The sequence below is a fragment of the Neodiprion pinetum genome, chromosome 5, assembly GCF_021155775.2.
Source record: "Neodiprion pinetum isolate iyNeoPine1 chromosome 5, iyNeoPine1.2, whole genome shotgun sequence".
NCBI classification, from domain to species: Eukaryota; Metazoa; Arthropoda; class Insecta; order Hymenoptera; family Diprionidae; genus Neodiprion; species Neodiprion pinetum.
The window spans coordinates 35,338,433-35,353,611 of NC_060236.1; the positions used below are offsets into that span (position 1 = coordinate 35,338,433).

The following is a 15,179-nucleotide window of genomic DNA, read 5'->3' on the forward strand; positions in this document are numbered from 1 at the left end:
TGCGTAAACGGACAAAATAAAACTTGCACGGTACATACATACGTAAACGTATTAACTGTCGCTGAAAGACTCTTTCGTCAACGGTATGTTATATCGTAAACGTATAGTGGACAAGTGCAAGCGAGCGGTAAAAACGATTAGCGAACGATACCAGGGGTCCAAAATTCCGTAGTTTAGGAACACACCTCAAATAATCGGGAAGTTAGCATCGTAAGGTTGTCATCCTGCAAAAGGGTACCGACGCAAGTTTACACGCTATGGTGGAAGTATCGTTTGTGTGTACCGTCAGACTGCCGATTAAGCAGCGGTTAATTTCAACATTTTCTCCAATATAGAAAAATTATCTCCGGTGAATATTTAATTACCGTTCTTGTGCGCGCCTCTAGCAAAGTTAGAAGTGTGGGATCGAAAATAAAATTTTCATAACCAAATAAAAGTTGATTTAATGCTTTTGTCGCTCTGAACACATTACTCAGTGCATATTTCACCCTATGAGCTGCTTTCCTTTTACGTCAATTTCCTGACACGAATCGACACCAAATGGTTTCATTGGTCGAATCTAACGGAACAGACCAATCGTACTGCTTTCTGTTGGTTTGTGTCAGAAACTTGTAAAAGAAAAGCAGCCAAGTCTTTAGATAACCTCGTCGGCAAACAGCATCGAAAATATACGCGCAATGAGTTTATTTTTCAGTGTAAGTGAAAAGTTGGGTGTCAGTCGACTGATTCACTGATTTTATCATTGGAACAAATATATAACTAGCCTGGTTTCGAGCCAGTAAATATTATCAGTGTAAAAATATAGCGATGTCCCGTCTGGGATACTGTACGGTCCTGGTCTGAAAAAATGATGTGATCGGGCGGTCGTCATGGCGGCACCCATGTTAAAGTGGAAACGAATCACAAATCCGACCGGGCCTCAGCCAAGACCGAGACATGGGCATCGGGCGGTCGCTCTTAAAGACCTCATGGTCGTCTTCGGCGGTGGTAACGAGGGAATTGTTGACGAACTCCACGTATTCAATACAGGTGAAATTTTTAACAAGCTTTGGTAGAAGTAGCGCGAAGCCAGAAGCCAAAATGGCGGCATTCGTTGACAAGACGGTCGCCGGCCGCACTCATCCCCGTATACCGTCACAGTTCTCGGTTCTTTTGTTCAAAACTAGCTCGTTCTTCTGCCATACAACAAACGTCTCGATAATCGTCATGTTTTTTCCCCGATAGCTGTGCTCCCGACTCTGCGCGGGATCATCTGACATTTTTCATGTTTATACGCGCGGGAGCCGCCATTTTTCTCCAACACCCCCCACTATGGTCCCATCAAACATTACCCAGCCGTCCACGCGACGCGTTTCTGTAGCTTTTCAGAGTTCGGATTCCACTCCCCGCGCGTTACTATGCGCAGACGTCAATATCCACACGACACGCTCGCGCGTTTCCCACCCCGGTACGCTATCTCGTAATCTGACTTGAGATACCGAATTGAGCGCCATCTTTGACACCCACATGTACAGACCGTGGTACAGACACACGCACATATACATATCACTTATATCATGGTCAAGGTTCCAAAGAGTCGACTGCGCGCGTTCGTTACTTCAGTCAAAAGCGATCTGCGTCAAAAAATTGTTTTTTCCTGAGCTTCGTAGCCGCTACTGATGCAAAAATATTTATTCAACTCTAGTAGGAGTTGTACAAATTTTTTTGCAGTTCCTATAGCGTATTTTGTGGTCCGAATAGATAGATGCCTGTACCGGCTTTTAGAATCAACATAAACATAACCTCTAAGCTCCTGGTATATAAAGTACATCATTCGATTTTTATTGAAAAACGTTATTTTTGTATCCATTCTTACAATCATCAGTTACGCTAACAGTAACTAGGCGTTTATATTCAGATCACTCAGCACCCCATGGTGTGGATAGAATTACAGTATCGGAGGCTTAAAAAACTGACATAAATATAAAAGAACGTTATGTAAGTCGCATAAAGATAAGGAAATTTTGATGAAATGCATTTTAACCTCCACCAAATATTTCCCTGTTAATTAAAAGTAAACTCACCTTTTTAAATTCATTCCAGCAACAAACCAATGGTTTGTTCCATCGACGAAGGGAGATATACCTCCCGGTTGTGCTGCCTATGGGTTCGTGGTGGATGGGACCCGAATTTTGGTATTCGGTGGTATGGTAGAATATGGAAAGTATTCCAACGAATTATATGAGCTCCAGGCTAGTAGATGGGAGTGGAAGCGATTGAAACCAAAACCACCCAAACAGGAACAACCACCGTGCCCGCGACTGGGTCACAGCTTCACACTGATCGGCAACAGAATATTCTTATTTGGAGGATTGGCAAACGACAGTGATGATCCTAAGAATAATATTCCAAGATATTTGAATGATCTGTATACTCTGGAGTTACTTGGCAATGGTGTAACAGCATGGGATGTACCACAAACTCATGGAAACTCACCGCCGCCAAGAGAATCGCACACTGGTGTAGCTTACGCAGATCGCACAACTGGGAAATCATGTCTAGTTATATATGGGGGAATGAGCGGGTGCAGACTGGGGGATCTGTGGTTTTTGGACATAGACACAATGACTTGGAACAAGCCATTAGTCCACGGGCCGACGCCACTACCTCGCTCTCTGCATACTGCTACTTTGATCGGGCATCGAATGTATGTCTTTGGTGGTTGGGTACCACTGGTCGTTGACGACGTCAAGGTAGCAACCCACGAGAAGGAATGGAAATGCACAAGCACATTGGCATGCCTAAATTTAGGTGAGTACCTTGGGGTGTTATTTGGAAAGTAGAACTTAGGTGCAATCAAAGTATATTTTTCTTACTGAACACTAATACTCTTATCTCGATTATTACTTACCCAACCGACAATTAAATTGTTTGCAGAAACATTAACGTGGGAACAATTGACCGTCGATTCACTGGAAGAAAATGTGCCGAGAGCCAGAGCAGGCCATTGTGCTGTCGCAGTCCATAGTCGTCTATACGTTTGGTCGGGTAGAGACGGATATCGCAAAGCTTGGAACAACCAGGTTAGGGTTAGTTTTTATTAATTATCCAAGGACAATGTTTCTTGGCGATAACAATGTGTCTTAATGACGAATTTTCTTACCATTGACAAATCTTGTTCAGGTATGCTGTAAAGATTTGTGGTACTTGGAAGTTAAGAAACCACCATCTCCGTCCAGAGTGCAATTGGTTCGAGCTTCGACTCAGTCCCTAGAAGTTAGTTGGGCCGCCACACCTTCTGCTCAATACTACATCTTGCAAATACAGAAATATGATATGCCACCAACAACGGGTACTTTCCCAGCAGCTGCAGCTCCTGTTAGCGCGCCTACAGCTGCTCCTGTTCCGGTTGCGGCAGCCGTTCCGGCGCCTGCTACTGTATCATCTCCACAGATACCACCAGTGGTCACGCCAGTTCCTTCCACCCCACCAATCGTCCGGCAGCAAGCACCATCCCAGACACCTGTACGAATTCAAACGGCTGTGCAACAAAGTCCGGGGCAAAAGACAATCCAAACTCCAGTTATGGCAAAACAAGGAAGTCCAATGACTCCAAGAGTCACTGGGAATCTTATCCGCATTCGTTCACCGCTTGTTACAACTGTAACTCCCACAACGGATCAGGGAGCCTCACCTGGCACAACTTCTGCCAGTCAATCTCCGACCACCGCAATGTCCGGCATACAAGCTTTAGCTGCTGCAGCTGCCGCAACGCAAAAGATCAGCATGAACAATGTGCAAATACTTCCACAACCTGGCAACACCATTAGAATGAAAAACATGCAGCCTGGTCAGCAAATACGATTTGCTGCACCAGGAGCAACGGTATTAAGGACTGCCTCACCACAGCAGAGCAAACAGATAATCCTCCAAAAACCAGGACAAAACATAACTGGGCAGCCACAAATTGTTCACCTCCTCAAAGCCGGACAGGGAATGGTCGCGGCAGTACCAAAAGTTAGTTTAATTCAAGGAAAAACCGTGCAAACGGCAGGATCAAAGCCTCTTAATCAGGGACCAACAATTCTTAGATTGGTTAATCCCAACACTGTGGCTGGCTCAAAGGTTCTTACGACAGTAAAAACTTCGAATTTAGTTGCAATGAGCAAAGGACAAAGTATTTCCGGAAAACAGACTATCATGATTACTAAACCTGGCGGGAATGGCGGGCTGGTTGGCAGAACCAACCAGATTATTGTCGTCACCACTGGCTCAGGTCTGAGAGCTGTTCAGGCTGTTACAACCTCTCAGGCCGGCTCTGGCCAACCTGGAAACCTAAGCACACCAGTTAACGTACTTCCTTTATCAGCGACAAATCATGTAACCAATCAGCAAGGTGTTAAAATGATTGTTGTATCATCTGGTGCCATGGGTGGTGGGACTGCTGGGAAGCCTATCACCATAACGGTACCTGGCCAAGGGGGAGTACCAAAGACTGTTACAATTGCTACAAAAGGAAATCAACAGACACTCTTCAATCCAACGAAAAATCAAATTGTCGCAGTTCCACAAATGCAAAAAACACCAGTGAGTATTGTACCTGATATTTAGTACGTAGTCTCTAGGTTGAAGCAGCTTCAGCTTCTATGCGTTGCAAACATTGCAATCATTTCATTTCAGGAGGCTGTTACCGTTTCTGGTAAACCTGTAACGTTGCAAATGTCCAGCGGCATTGGTACCAAAACTGTCACTCTGATGCCTAGCAGCAGCTCGATTGTGACCACTGCTGGAACATCAGAAATCATCGATACGAGCAAAATGATTTTTGTACCCTCACAAAAACAACCATCAGCCTCGCTGGGTAATTAAAAATTTACTATGAATTGGACAAGAGGGCTCAGGCTGTACTGTCAACTGAGTTTGAAGCACTCTCTTTTTCTTTTTGAGATTCTCATCTATTCTAAACAGATATTGTAGAATAATGGCCTTTCAAATTGTAGCTTCAACATCTGATGGTCCAGCAACGACTGATGCTGCGCTAGCAGCTCTAGCCGCAGAGGCTGGATTGATTGATCCTGTTCAAGAATCCTCTGGAGGTTTATCGTTCATGGTATCTGCAGATGAGACTGGAGCGGTAGATGGCAAGGGGGACAGTTGTAACGGGAATGAAGCAGCTGTTTTAGCGTCACAACTTGGGTCTGGGGAGCCACTACAAGTTGACAACGATGGGAACTTTATTATCCCCCAAGTTGATGGTCCTGCTGATGATTTAATGGAAGATGGAGAGGGGGGAGGAGAAAAAGAAGAAACAGCAGCAACAGAAAATGAACCTGAAACGAATGAGCCCACCGAACCACACCCCGAAAATGATTCCAATGAAGCTGAACAGCATACGGATTCTGTTACAGCCGACGTAAAGCTACGGCTTCAAGAAGCTGTACCTGAAGATAGTAGTAAGGATCCACAACTGGACACTGAAACTTCAAAGACTCCACCAACTTCTGCAGAACCTCTTTCAACAGAACTGGATGCAACAACGAATTCAGAAAATCCGGAAGCTGAGATAAAACTTGAGGGAACTGAGGAGTCTGAGGAGAATAGTGAACAACAGGAACAGTTACCAAACGAAAGTGCAGAAACTGAGGCTAACCTACCAGCTGAGGATATAAATATGAAAACAGAAGACGTAAGCCTGCCTTTAGATGAAAAAATTCTTGAATCAGAAGGGGAAGCAGACAATTCTCAAGACGAACAAAATTCTGGAAAAGACATTAGCAATGAACAACATCAGCTTGAAGCTATCAGTATGTCGGTAGATCAGTCGGATTCAGACAATGTTTCGCAAGCAGATTCACAGCCTGCTGTAGATGACGCAACATCTCAGGATTCGCAGACATCCCAGGATGACATTGATCGGAAAAAAGTGGATGACGAACCTGAAAGTGAATCACTTAGATTAAATTTGGAGAATCCTTTATCACCAGAAAATATCAAGGCCAAGGATGAGCCAATGGAAACTGAATCGGAATTTTTAATGGCATCCAAGACTCCTATTCCTTCCCCGACGACCGCCGCTCCTACAATTTTACCAAAATCAGAGCCACAAGAGTCACAGGACGAACCAATGAATGAAGACGAAGATGATGCAGTGTCTGAGCCTTCGCCAATTGCTACAAAACCATCTACCGCCACAAATGTTACAACAAATGGCATTGCCCCAACTGTTAAGAGGCCAGTACCAGTGGCAATTTTGAAAAATGAACCCAAAGATGAAAAGGATGCTACACCTACAAGTGGTGACTCGACTGCTCTTACTACTTTGGCTACTGCAGCGTTAGGCTCTGCTGGACAAGCAGTCAAAGTCAAAGCTGAAATGGTAAGCCCTAGAGAAGATATAACATTGATTTTCAAAATCCAGTAAGGTTAGGAAGTATTAAGTTTTTTTAGTTACGTTTCCAGACTGAAGAAGAAAAGAAGGATGCCGACTGGTACGATGTCGGAGTGATAAAGGGAACAACTTTTACAGTCCAGCATTACTATTTGCCTGGGGATGAGCCCCTAAATACATCCCAACCCCTGCCAGCGGATGTATTTAAAGGACGTACGAAAATCTTCCTTGAACCTGGCACCGCATACAAGTTTAGAGTTGCTGCTGTGAATAGCTGTGGTCAAAGTGGTTGGAGTGAGGTAAACGTCTTCTAGTTGTCGTAATTTTTTGTTAATAATGTATATAATCCATTGCAAGCTCAGGTTTTATCAAACCCGATTATTCTTGCACTCATCTAAAGTGTGTTATTTTGTTCTTGGTTTCAGGTGTCCGCATTCAAGACTTGTCTGCCTGGTTTTCCGGGTGCGCCTAGCGCCATAAAAATATCAAAGTCTGCGGAAGGAGCTCAGCTATCTTGGGAACCACCGCCAAGTAACTTGGGTCCGATACTCGAGTACTCAGTTTACTTGGCAGTGAGAAGTGCCAGTGCTGTTTCAAACAGCGCTGGAGAAGCCACCACTGTTGCTACAACGCCTACACAGCTTGCGTTCATCAGAGTCTATTGCGGCCCTACTAATGCCTGTTCCGTACCTAACAGTTCGCTGAGTGCTGCTCACGTCGATACGACGACTAAACCAGCGATTATATTTAGAATAGCTGCGCGCAATGATAAGGGGTATGGACCAGCGACGCAAGTCAGGTGGCTGCAAGGTAAATACTTTAATCGACCGTTTCGGAATCATTTTTACTCATACGCCCTAACTGTTCAATGTTGAGTAATTAATCGCCTACATGTTGAATTTTGTTTATCGATTGTTCAGATCCAACCACTGCAGTTAAGAGTAATCCTCAACTTAAAAGGCCAGTCGCAGACGCACGTCCTCAAGTTAATTCTCCTCAGAAGAAATTCAAGACAGATACCGGAACCGAAAATTTCTCGTGAGCAAACCAATTGCTACCTAATCGCTCAAAGGACCGCTCTATTCGCAAGAAGTAATATCTGCAGATGGTATATGAAAAACATTCGACATTGCAGTCACAGGCACACACACACATACACACATATAAGATCATACTCAGCTCGCGTAACAACACCCATTCGGTATCTAACTGATATGCGAAGCTAGCAACAAACAAGTAACGAGGTAGACGGAACAATTTCATGATACTACAGTGTGATAAATAGAAGCGATATATAGAAATAGAAAAATAAAGAGAAAAGGGAGGCGAAATATGCAGATGGCTGTAGAAGATAAGTAAGGGTTGTATCGTTTCATAGATACGCTAAGGTCGCGACTCATGACGAGAGTATTGTGATGCTGAAGATATAAAAAGAACGAAGGAGAGCGTGTGATTTAAACATCTTTCGCAAGATAACCCTAGCTTTCATCATGACACGTGTGTAACCTATCCCTCGTTTTGAAAATTTGTATGATATATCGTCAATAAAAAAGAAAAAGAAAACGGTAATTTGATTATTCACGAAGTTTGATAAATTTTACAAATTTGTATAATGAAAAAAGTATGAAAGGTACGAAATATTTTGTCAAACTATTTGTTTGCGTATTATTACACGATATCACGAAGAAGATTTAAAAAAAAAGAACATTTCAACGAAATTTCGGATCGATTCAACTTTATTGACATATCTCTGATATTTTTAAAACACATAAATTTCGGTAAATATGAAAGGAGAACAGAGGTCAGTTTTTGAAACTAATAAGAAACTCTGATTTTGCTGGCAGGACTGAAACGGTATCGTTATCACGCATTGTATAGCTATATATATTTAATAAATCCAACCGCATTGGCTATTACAGACACAATGAGAAAACATTCTTTTAACTTATTTTAATTTCATTTTGTTTAGTGGTTTTCGGAACTTTCCGTTACAAATAATCGTAAGATTGTATATTTCGGAACTGATGTATCTCACAAAAATTAGCCTGTAATGTTCTGTGTGGAAATTGTGCCCATTTGGGTTTGTTACGTGAGGTTGAACGACTTTCAATTCAACCGTACGTATGGCGAATTTTTTAATGGTAACACATGAATTGATGCAATCATAGAATTCGTTCTATTTGTGTACCTATTTAGGAAGTCCTAGAAATTGTAAATATTCATACCATGTCTAGAAGGCATGAGTCGTTAATTGATAAATAATTTTTTTAACATCGATGAAATGAAATTGATGAAAGCAAAACGTGAAGGCAACGTCCGAATTCGGTAACAATTTTTCTTTCTAACGGGAAGACCGTAGGCTGCAAAGGCAGCAAGACCTCAAGAATCATACTAAATTAATATGAGGCGAATCAAGTGAAGATGAAACAAAAATTTTCGTACATCCACAAAACGTGTTTACAAACAAGAAGAAATAGAAAGCAAAATAAAAACCGAGTATTGAAGAATGAGATCAATAAGAATAATATCTGAAGTGAATATTACATTTATGATATATATTTTATTTTTGTTTATAACTAGACTTGATTGTAGAACTTAGGAGAAAATGAAAAATGGTGCGACCCCCCTTACCATGTTCTCCATCAATTAATATTCTCATGATTTAATCCCATATCAATCATTTAAATGAATCGTTATAATTATTGATTGATTGATTGATTGATAAGTGAATTTCAATATTTTTAAGTAAATTACATAATACTACAAAAGTATATGTATCAGATCTAAGAAAACTTGTCTTGTTTAAGTTACAGTGTTCGAGCACTATACTTACTTTTCGTTTTAATTCTGAAACTATAAATTCTATTCAGTGGTACTTTTAAACACATATATATATGTGTGTATATATATATATATATATTATAAACATATGTGTATATATATATACGTATATAGCGTGTAAGTGTACACACACACACACACATATATATATATATTATATAATAAAGAGGAAATAAATGTGATTTTTTTATGTACCGATTCATTCGTCATTAATTACGTTACACTTCGTTCTTATTCCGGTTCTTGCTGTTCTCGACTCAGTTGAACCGGTATCAACAATGCGTGTATACGAAACGTTATAATCTAAAGAAGGTATCAGGTACTGAGCATCGTCTACAGGCATTTTTGATGTTGGATTAGCTACATCGATATAGTGACACCAGAATAAAGAACATCATGTAAACGTAGACGTTATCCCGATGTTATTTTCAGGCTCCGCGACGCCTTTCAATGGTCCTGCGGTAAATTGTAATAGAGCCGCCGAGGGTTGTATTTCATTGTCAAGAGAGAGATCAAGGGAAAATCTTGAATTGGAAGAGATGATAACAGGGAAAACAATACTCAAAGTATTAACTGCTAGTCTCTGTTCAACTATAGACGAAGCGGACAAAATTTACCTGCACGTCTTACCATCCAACTCCAGTTAGATACATCACTCGGTCAACGAAAGTGCCAGAAGGTAAAAGAAATTTTTCTGATTCGTCAACACTATTTGACGTGTGAATTTTCAGATTAACGTAACAGGAAATGAAAAAACTTTCTGCTTGTAAGTTTTCGTACTTTTCGCACTCAAAACGATCAGTCGACCTTGGCCGTGATGCACTTCAAAATCTTACTAGAATTTATTTTGATACTTGCCTTGGTCATTTTGCTTAATAAAGAGACCAAAGAAAGGTAGAGAATAAAATCTGAAATGATGGAATGCAGCTTCGGTAAGGTGTAGAACGAGGCATTCGTATCCCTATTCCCTGTGCTAGGTGTATGTTCTCAAATTGGACAACTCTGAAACTAGGCTGATAGTCGAAAAAAACTCTAGTATTAATCCAATTTGAAAATCTCAAACCTCACTGATGCAGCGCGTTTATGAAAGATCTAGAATGTCTTCTCAATGCTCTTAAGCTTTTCTTAACTCTCGACATTAGTGTCAAAATGCGCTAATCAGACATAGTGCTCTCTAATTAGTGTAAACAGCCTTATGTGGCGTGAAAATATTTACCAGATACGGCGAGAAGGCTATCGAATCTAACAAAAACATGGCGGAGCCGTGCCAAGCTGTCTTCCATGCGTCAAAACCGTCGACACATGTACTTGTACACGCTGACAAATTATAACAATTTCATTACATTCCACTCTTACAAACGGTGAATCGTAAATATCTACGACGCGGTAAGGTCTTTGGAAAGAATTGTACCAAAGCTTCAGTGATATTTCTGACAATTAATCAATCTACAAGTATGCTTTTACGGAAAATAGATGTAACTAGTTTCGCATGCCTTACGCTTATTGTCCTTATGTTGAATCACGTCGACGGAACCGCGTCGCAAAATGAAGAGAGAGCAAAAACAAGCAAAGGTCAGGTCCGTCAAACTAAAGAACAATTGAAACAAACTAAGGAACAATTGAGAGCTGTCAAACTGCCGCCATGTGCGGCATGCAGGGCTCTCGTCGAATCTTTCACACACGTGAGTACACGTTTCTGCGTTTTTTTTTTTTCAAAATACACATTAGTACAAAAAAAAAAAAAAAAAACGATAATCTCTTCTGACATTGGTTTTAGGGCATGCAAAAGACTGCTCGTGGAAAGTTTGAAGGTGGGGATACGGCCTGGGAAGAAGAGAAGCTGCGATCGTATGCCAAAAGTGAAGTGCGACTTGTCGAGATCCAGGAAAATCTGTGCAAGGTAAATGACAGAGGGGCCGATCAATGTCATTTGCTAGCAGAGGAAACAGAGTCGGACGTTGAGGACTGGTGGTTCAACCACCAGGACTCCAAGGACCTGCATACCTACCTATGTATTGATTTACTTCAACACTGCTGTCCAGACAAGCATTTTGGCCCAGAATGCCTGCCATGCGAAGGGTATCCCGACAACATTTGCAACAACAATGGGAAATGCAAGGGAGCTGGTACCAGAAAGGGAAATGGCCAGTGCACTTGTGACGAAGGCTACTTTGGGACCACATGTGAACAATGCTTGCCTGGCTACTTTGAATCTTACAGAGACGAAGTCAAGTTTTTATGCACTAAGTGCCATTTAGCATGCGATGGGAATTGCACCGAAGGAGGGCCCAAGGCTTGCCAGAAATGCAATCAAGGCTGGGAAATGATTGAGGAAAAAGGATGCATTGATATCAATGAATGTCTCGTCAGTGGCAAAAAAGCTTGTGTGGGAAATAAATTCTGCGTGAATAAGGAGGGATCTTTTGATTGTTTAGGTAAAAATTAGTGCAAAGAAGTCAAACCGTTGGCAATTTTACGAGGTTCAAGTTAGTAATGTTAGCGTAACAATGAATGTTTAGAAAAAATATTTTGTTTGCTAACTTCAACTTTGTGCGATTTTAACTTTCAAATTAACTGTAGAATGATGTTACTGTTTTATTGAAAATTCACTTCGATATGCTTGCTTCCAGATTGTGATAAAGCTTGCGATGGTTGTACTGGCGATGGTCCAGATATGTGCATAAAGTGCATTGAGGGACACCGTAAAAAAGACAACATTTGCGTCGGTGAGTCAGATAATTTTCATAGGCAGTGGTTATGATCTATCGATCTGCAGTGGGAAAACAAGTTTAATCGAACCAATGACTATCTGTTTCAGATTCTGATCTTTTAGGGCGCAAGAAGACAGAAAACATCGCTCGATACTCAACGTACTTTGGGCTCTGCCTAGCAACATGCATAATACTGCAACGTAACGTTTATGCAGCCAGCTTGATTGGCTTACTAGTGGGGATTTATATTTCTGTGTCCGAATACATGATCGCGTTTAGTACAGTCCAAGACACATCTGCGAATATGGATATTCTTGGTCCTGCAGTTTAGAAATTATTAGAAAAAGTTTACCAATTTTAAAATTGAGTTTCAGCGTGTTGTACGTTGATGAATCCGTTCACTTATCTAGAATACCAAAAGTGTGGTAATAATTATTAATAATTATTCTCAAATGATAAACCTGCAGTTGTAGCTTAAAGAGTTAAATTTGCGAACTTCAAATAATATGCAATCGACAAGATCATTAAGATCAGTGTTTCAAGTAAACTATGCTCAAGTTTTACTGTAATCTTTGCCACGTGATCTATCACGAACATTCCTTGTGTAAGAAGCGCGTGCGTCGTATGTACGGGTGTAATATGTAGGATAATTTTAAAAATGAGACCACAGCAATTAGCTACTTTGCGTGATTTTAACTCCGCAAAATTTAACTAAACACGAGATAATATTCGAATATAAACATAAACGTGGAATGTCTAGTCTCTACGGTGTATAAATTATAATGAATGATTGAGAATTTCCAAGAATCAGTGGGCTGTATTAATTTGCTGAAGCAAATATAGTGCAAATTTATGTAATATATACAAAATACAGAAATGTGTTTGATATCAAACCCGAAACACTAATTTCCGTAATGAAGTTCAGTCCAATCTGCACAGTGTAATGAGACAAGAAATGACTATCGGATTATCGTAACTTGTGGACAGAGCGTTATAATCCGATCATTTTTATATCTATTTCATATTTTCCCGCATTGTGTCGAGCCCATAGACTTTTAGAAATAGACTGCGCGCTCTGTGTACCGAGCTGAAACCGTGACAAGACAGAGAGAACAGCAGCTGCGGGCATTTCCACGCACTTTTATCGGTGACTTGGCGGAGGAAACACATAAGCTTATACAAGTATATCTCCTCGCTTGCCTTATCTTTTCCCCGCGATGCTCTCCACTCTTTTGACGGTGCGACAGAGAGAGGACTCCTGCAGGGCTAAATAATCGATTATTTGTTCCCGAATTATCGAGTATAATCGGTTTTTTTTCAAACTCGATCATTTTTCTCACAATCTGTTTTTGTTTTTTATGCCTATGAAGAACACAATACAATATCAATTTATGTGATTAAAGTATCAATTATTGTCATTGTCTTACTTACTAACTGCCTATTTGATGTAATAAGGGAATGATAAATGTATATTTTCACCTAAAATTGAAAAACATTTTGAACGAAACTATGGATTATCAAAAAACTTTTCCGCTATTACGACTACATAATGAAATTTACGAAATTTTGGTTTTATATACACAATTTAAAAAAAAATATGAAACAATCGATTAATTCTTACCGATTCGATCGAGTCGTGTTCGACTATTTTTTTCGACTCGATTAATCGATGCACAGATTATTTTTAGCTTATTGTTAGTGGCCGACACTACCCCGCAAAACCGCGCAGTCTATCTCTAGTCTATGGTCGGGCCCTGAGGCTAAGAATGAGATCGTATGTCGATCCATCCCCCTTTTTCCCACCCCTCACCGCCTCGCTCAATTCACGTGCGCACAGAACTAGTAACGCAACTCGCAACAGCCTGTTAGGGGTTAAAAATCTGGCCCACTTTTGTGACAACGATCGAAATCCTTTCTTCCATTCTTTTCCTTTTTTTCCTCGTGTTTCGTTCTCCATTCTTTTTACTCTCGCAGATATATTTTAGCGACACGTAGGGTGGTTTTGAATAGGATTTTTACTGCAGCCGCCTTGCCCCCTGCCGCTGCCACTGCTACGCTATTCGGCAGTAGCTATACAAATTCCACGATATAACTTGTGTGTTGCGTCAAATCCCGTAGTTGGCTGGGTCCCGTTTCATTTTTCTTTTTTTCCAGAAAAATGGGGTTAATATTAGACGGTTTCACCCTACATCCCGCACCCTATACCGTATACTGTTCTCGCAACACCGTTAATCGGCTGAATAAAATGGGCGTAAAGTTCTACATCCTCGCCTAAGACCCCTCCCTTCCTCTTTCCCTTGTTCCAAAGTATTGCAAACGACGCTAAAAATTTTGCTAACGGTTTTTTTCCCTTGTTTTTCAATATCAAACGTATCGTCTACTCCTGCCACAACCCGCTGTGAGGCACATTGTTGGTCGCCGTCAATGCCGCCTCGATTAAAATAACCATCGATTAGACGCGCACATGGCGAGGACCTTCGCACCGGTCGCCTGGCACCTTTGTCGGATTTAACTGGAATTATTTCGTCACGCTCGATTTTTGATAGACAACGTTTTTTTTTTCTCCCCCTATTAGCTTTGAGTTTTTTTTCTCCGTTTTACGTGCGAGCAGCTCCTGTGACGATGATGCTCAATCTACTATACCGTATACACTGTTTGTTGCAACAAACAGTATGTGGCGCAGTTTAGTATTCGTGTTATGCTTAAAATCGACTAAGGTAGTTGACGTAAATTAGATCACTGATTGTACGATTGCATAAATTACTAATTACTTGCTAATATTATTGTACGAACATTACGTCAAACTGATCTGCAGTGATTTCTTAATTGTAGAATTGGATTATCGAATCGTCTCCCTCAGCCGCAGGAAGAGCCGTATTAAATTGAGGGAAGTAACGGAGCAGATAAGACTGAATACTGTAACTGCACTAAATTTTTAAAGTTCACGCTTTACAATTAGATTCCTGCAGAGTTTGCTACCTGACAGACTTAACAGTGATTGATACTATTATATCCACCCAAGTATTTCAAATGTGATGAATGAACGTTCGCTCGCTGTACGAACAATGTATTTATTACAAGGGCCGTATTCAAAGAAAACCGAAAATAATATTCTCCGAGATATTACAATCGTTCAATCGAATCAAAGCCCAAGTTGTCGCAATTTAAACATGGATTTCTTGTAAATCGTCTACTCCCAGTTACGATTGAATATCGTTCTACAGTTATTTTCGTATAGAACTAAACGGTGCACGGTTCAA

General features: G+C 40.8%; 2 protein-coding genes across 6 annotated transcripts; both read left to right on the plus strand.

Annotated features, from left to right (window-relative positions):
* Positions 1-226: 226 nt before the first annotated feature.
* On the plus strand, positions 227-9,402 carry Hcf (Host cell factor). Of its 5 annotated transcripts, none has more exons than XM_046629924.2 (10): positions 227-307; positions 695-1,029; positions 2,083-2,790; positions 2,917-3,068; positions 3,163-4,566; positions 4,660-4,840; positions 4,980-6,355; positions 6,427-6,666; positions 6,793-7,177; positions 7,288-9,402. In XM_046629924.2, exons 2-10 carry the CDS (start codon positions 870-872, stop codon positions 7,407-7,409), a joined length of 4,728 nt encoding a protein of 1,575 aa, XP_046485880.1. In that variant the 5' UTR covers positions 227-307; positions 695-869; the 3' UTR covers positions 7,410-9,402. The 5 variants fall into 5 exon arrangements, with proteins under 5 accessions (XP_046485880.1, XP_046485878.1, XP_046485882.1 ...); XM_046629922.2 differs by having other exon boundaries at positions 234-349; XM_046629926.2 differs by having other exon boundaries at positions 234-349; positions 6,439-6,666.
* Positions 9,403-10,253: 851 nt separating this feature from the next.
* Positions 10,254-13,224, plus strand: Creld (Cysteine rich with EGF like domains). Its single transcript, XM_046626752.2, has 4 exons — positions 10,254-10,890; positions 10,986-11,643; positions 11,839-11,934; positions 12,027-13,224. The coding sequence occupies exons 1-4, from the start codon at positions 10,663-10,665 to the stop codon at positions 12,248-12,250; spliced, it is 1,206 nt and encodes a 401-aa protein (XP_046482708.1). The 5' UTR covers positions 10,254-10,662; the 3' UTR covers positions 12,251-13,224.
* The last annotated feature ends 1,955 nt before the right edge of the window (positions 13,225-15,179 follow it).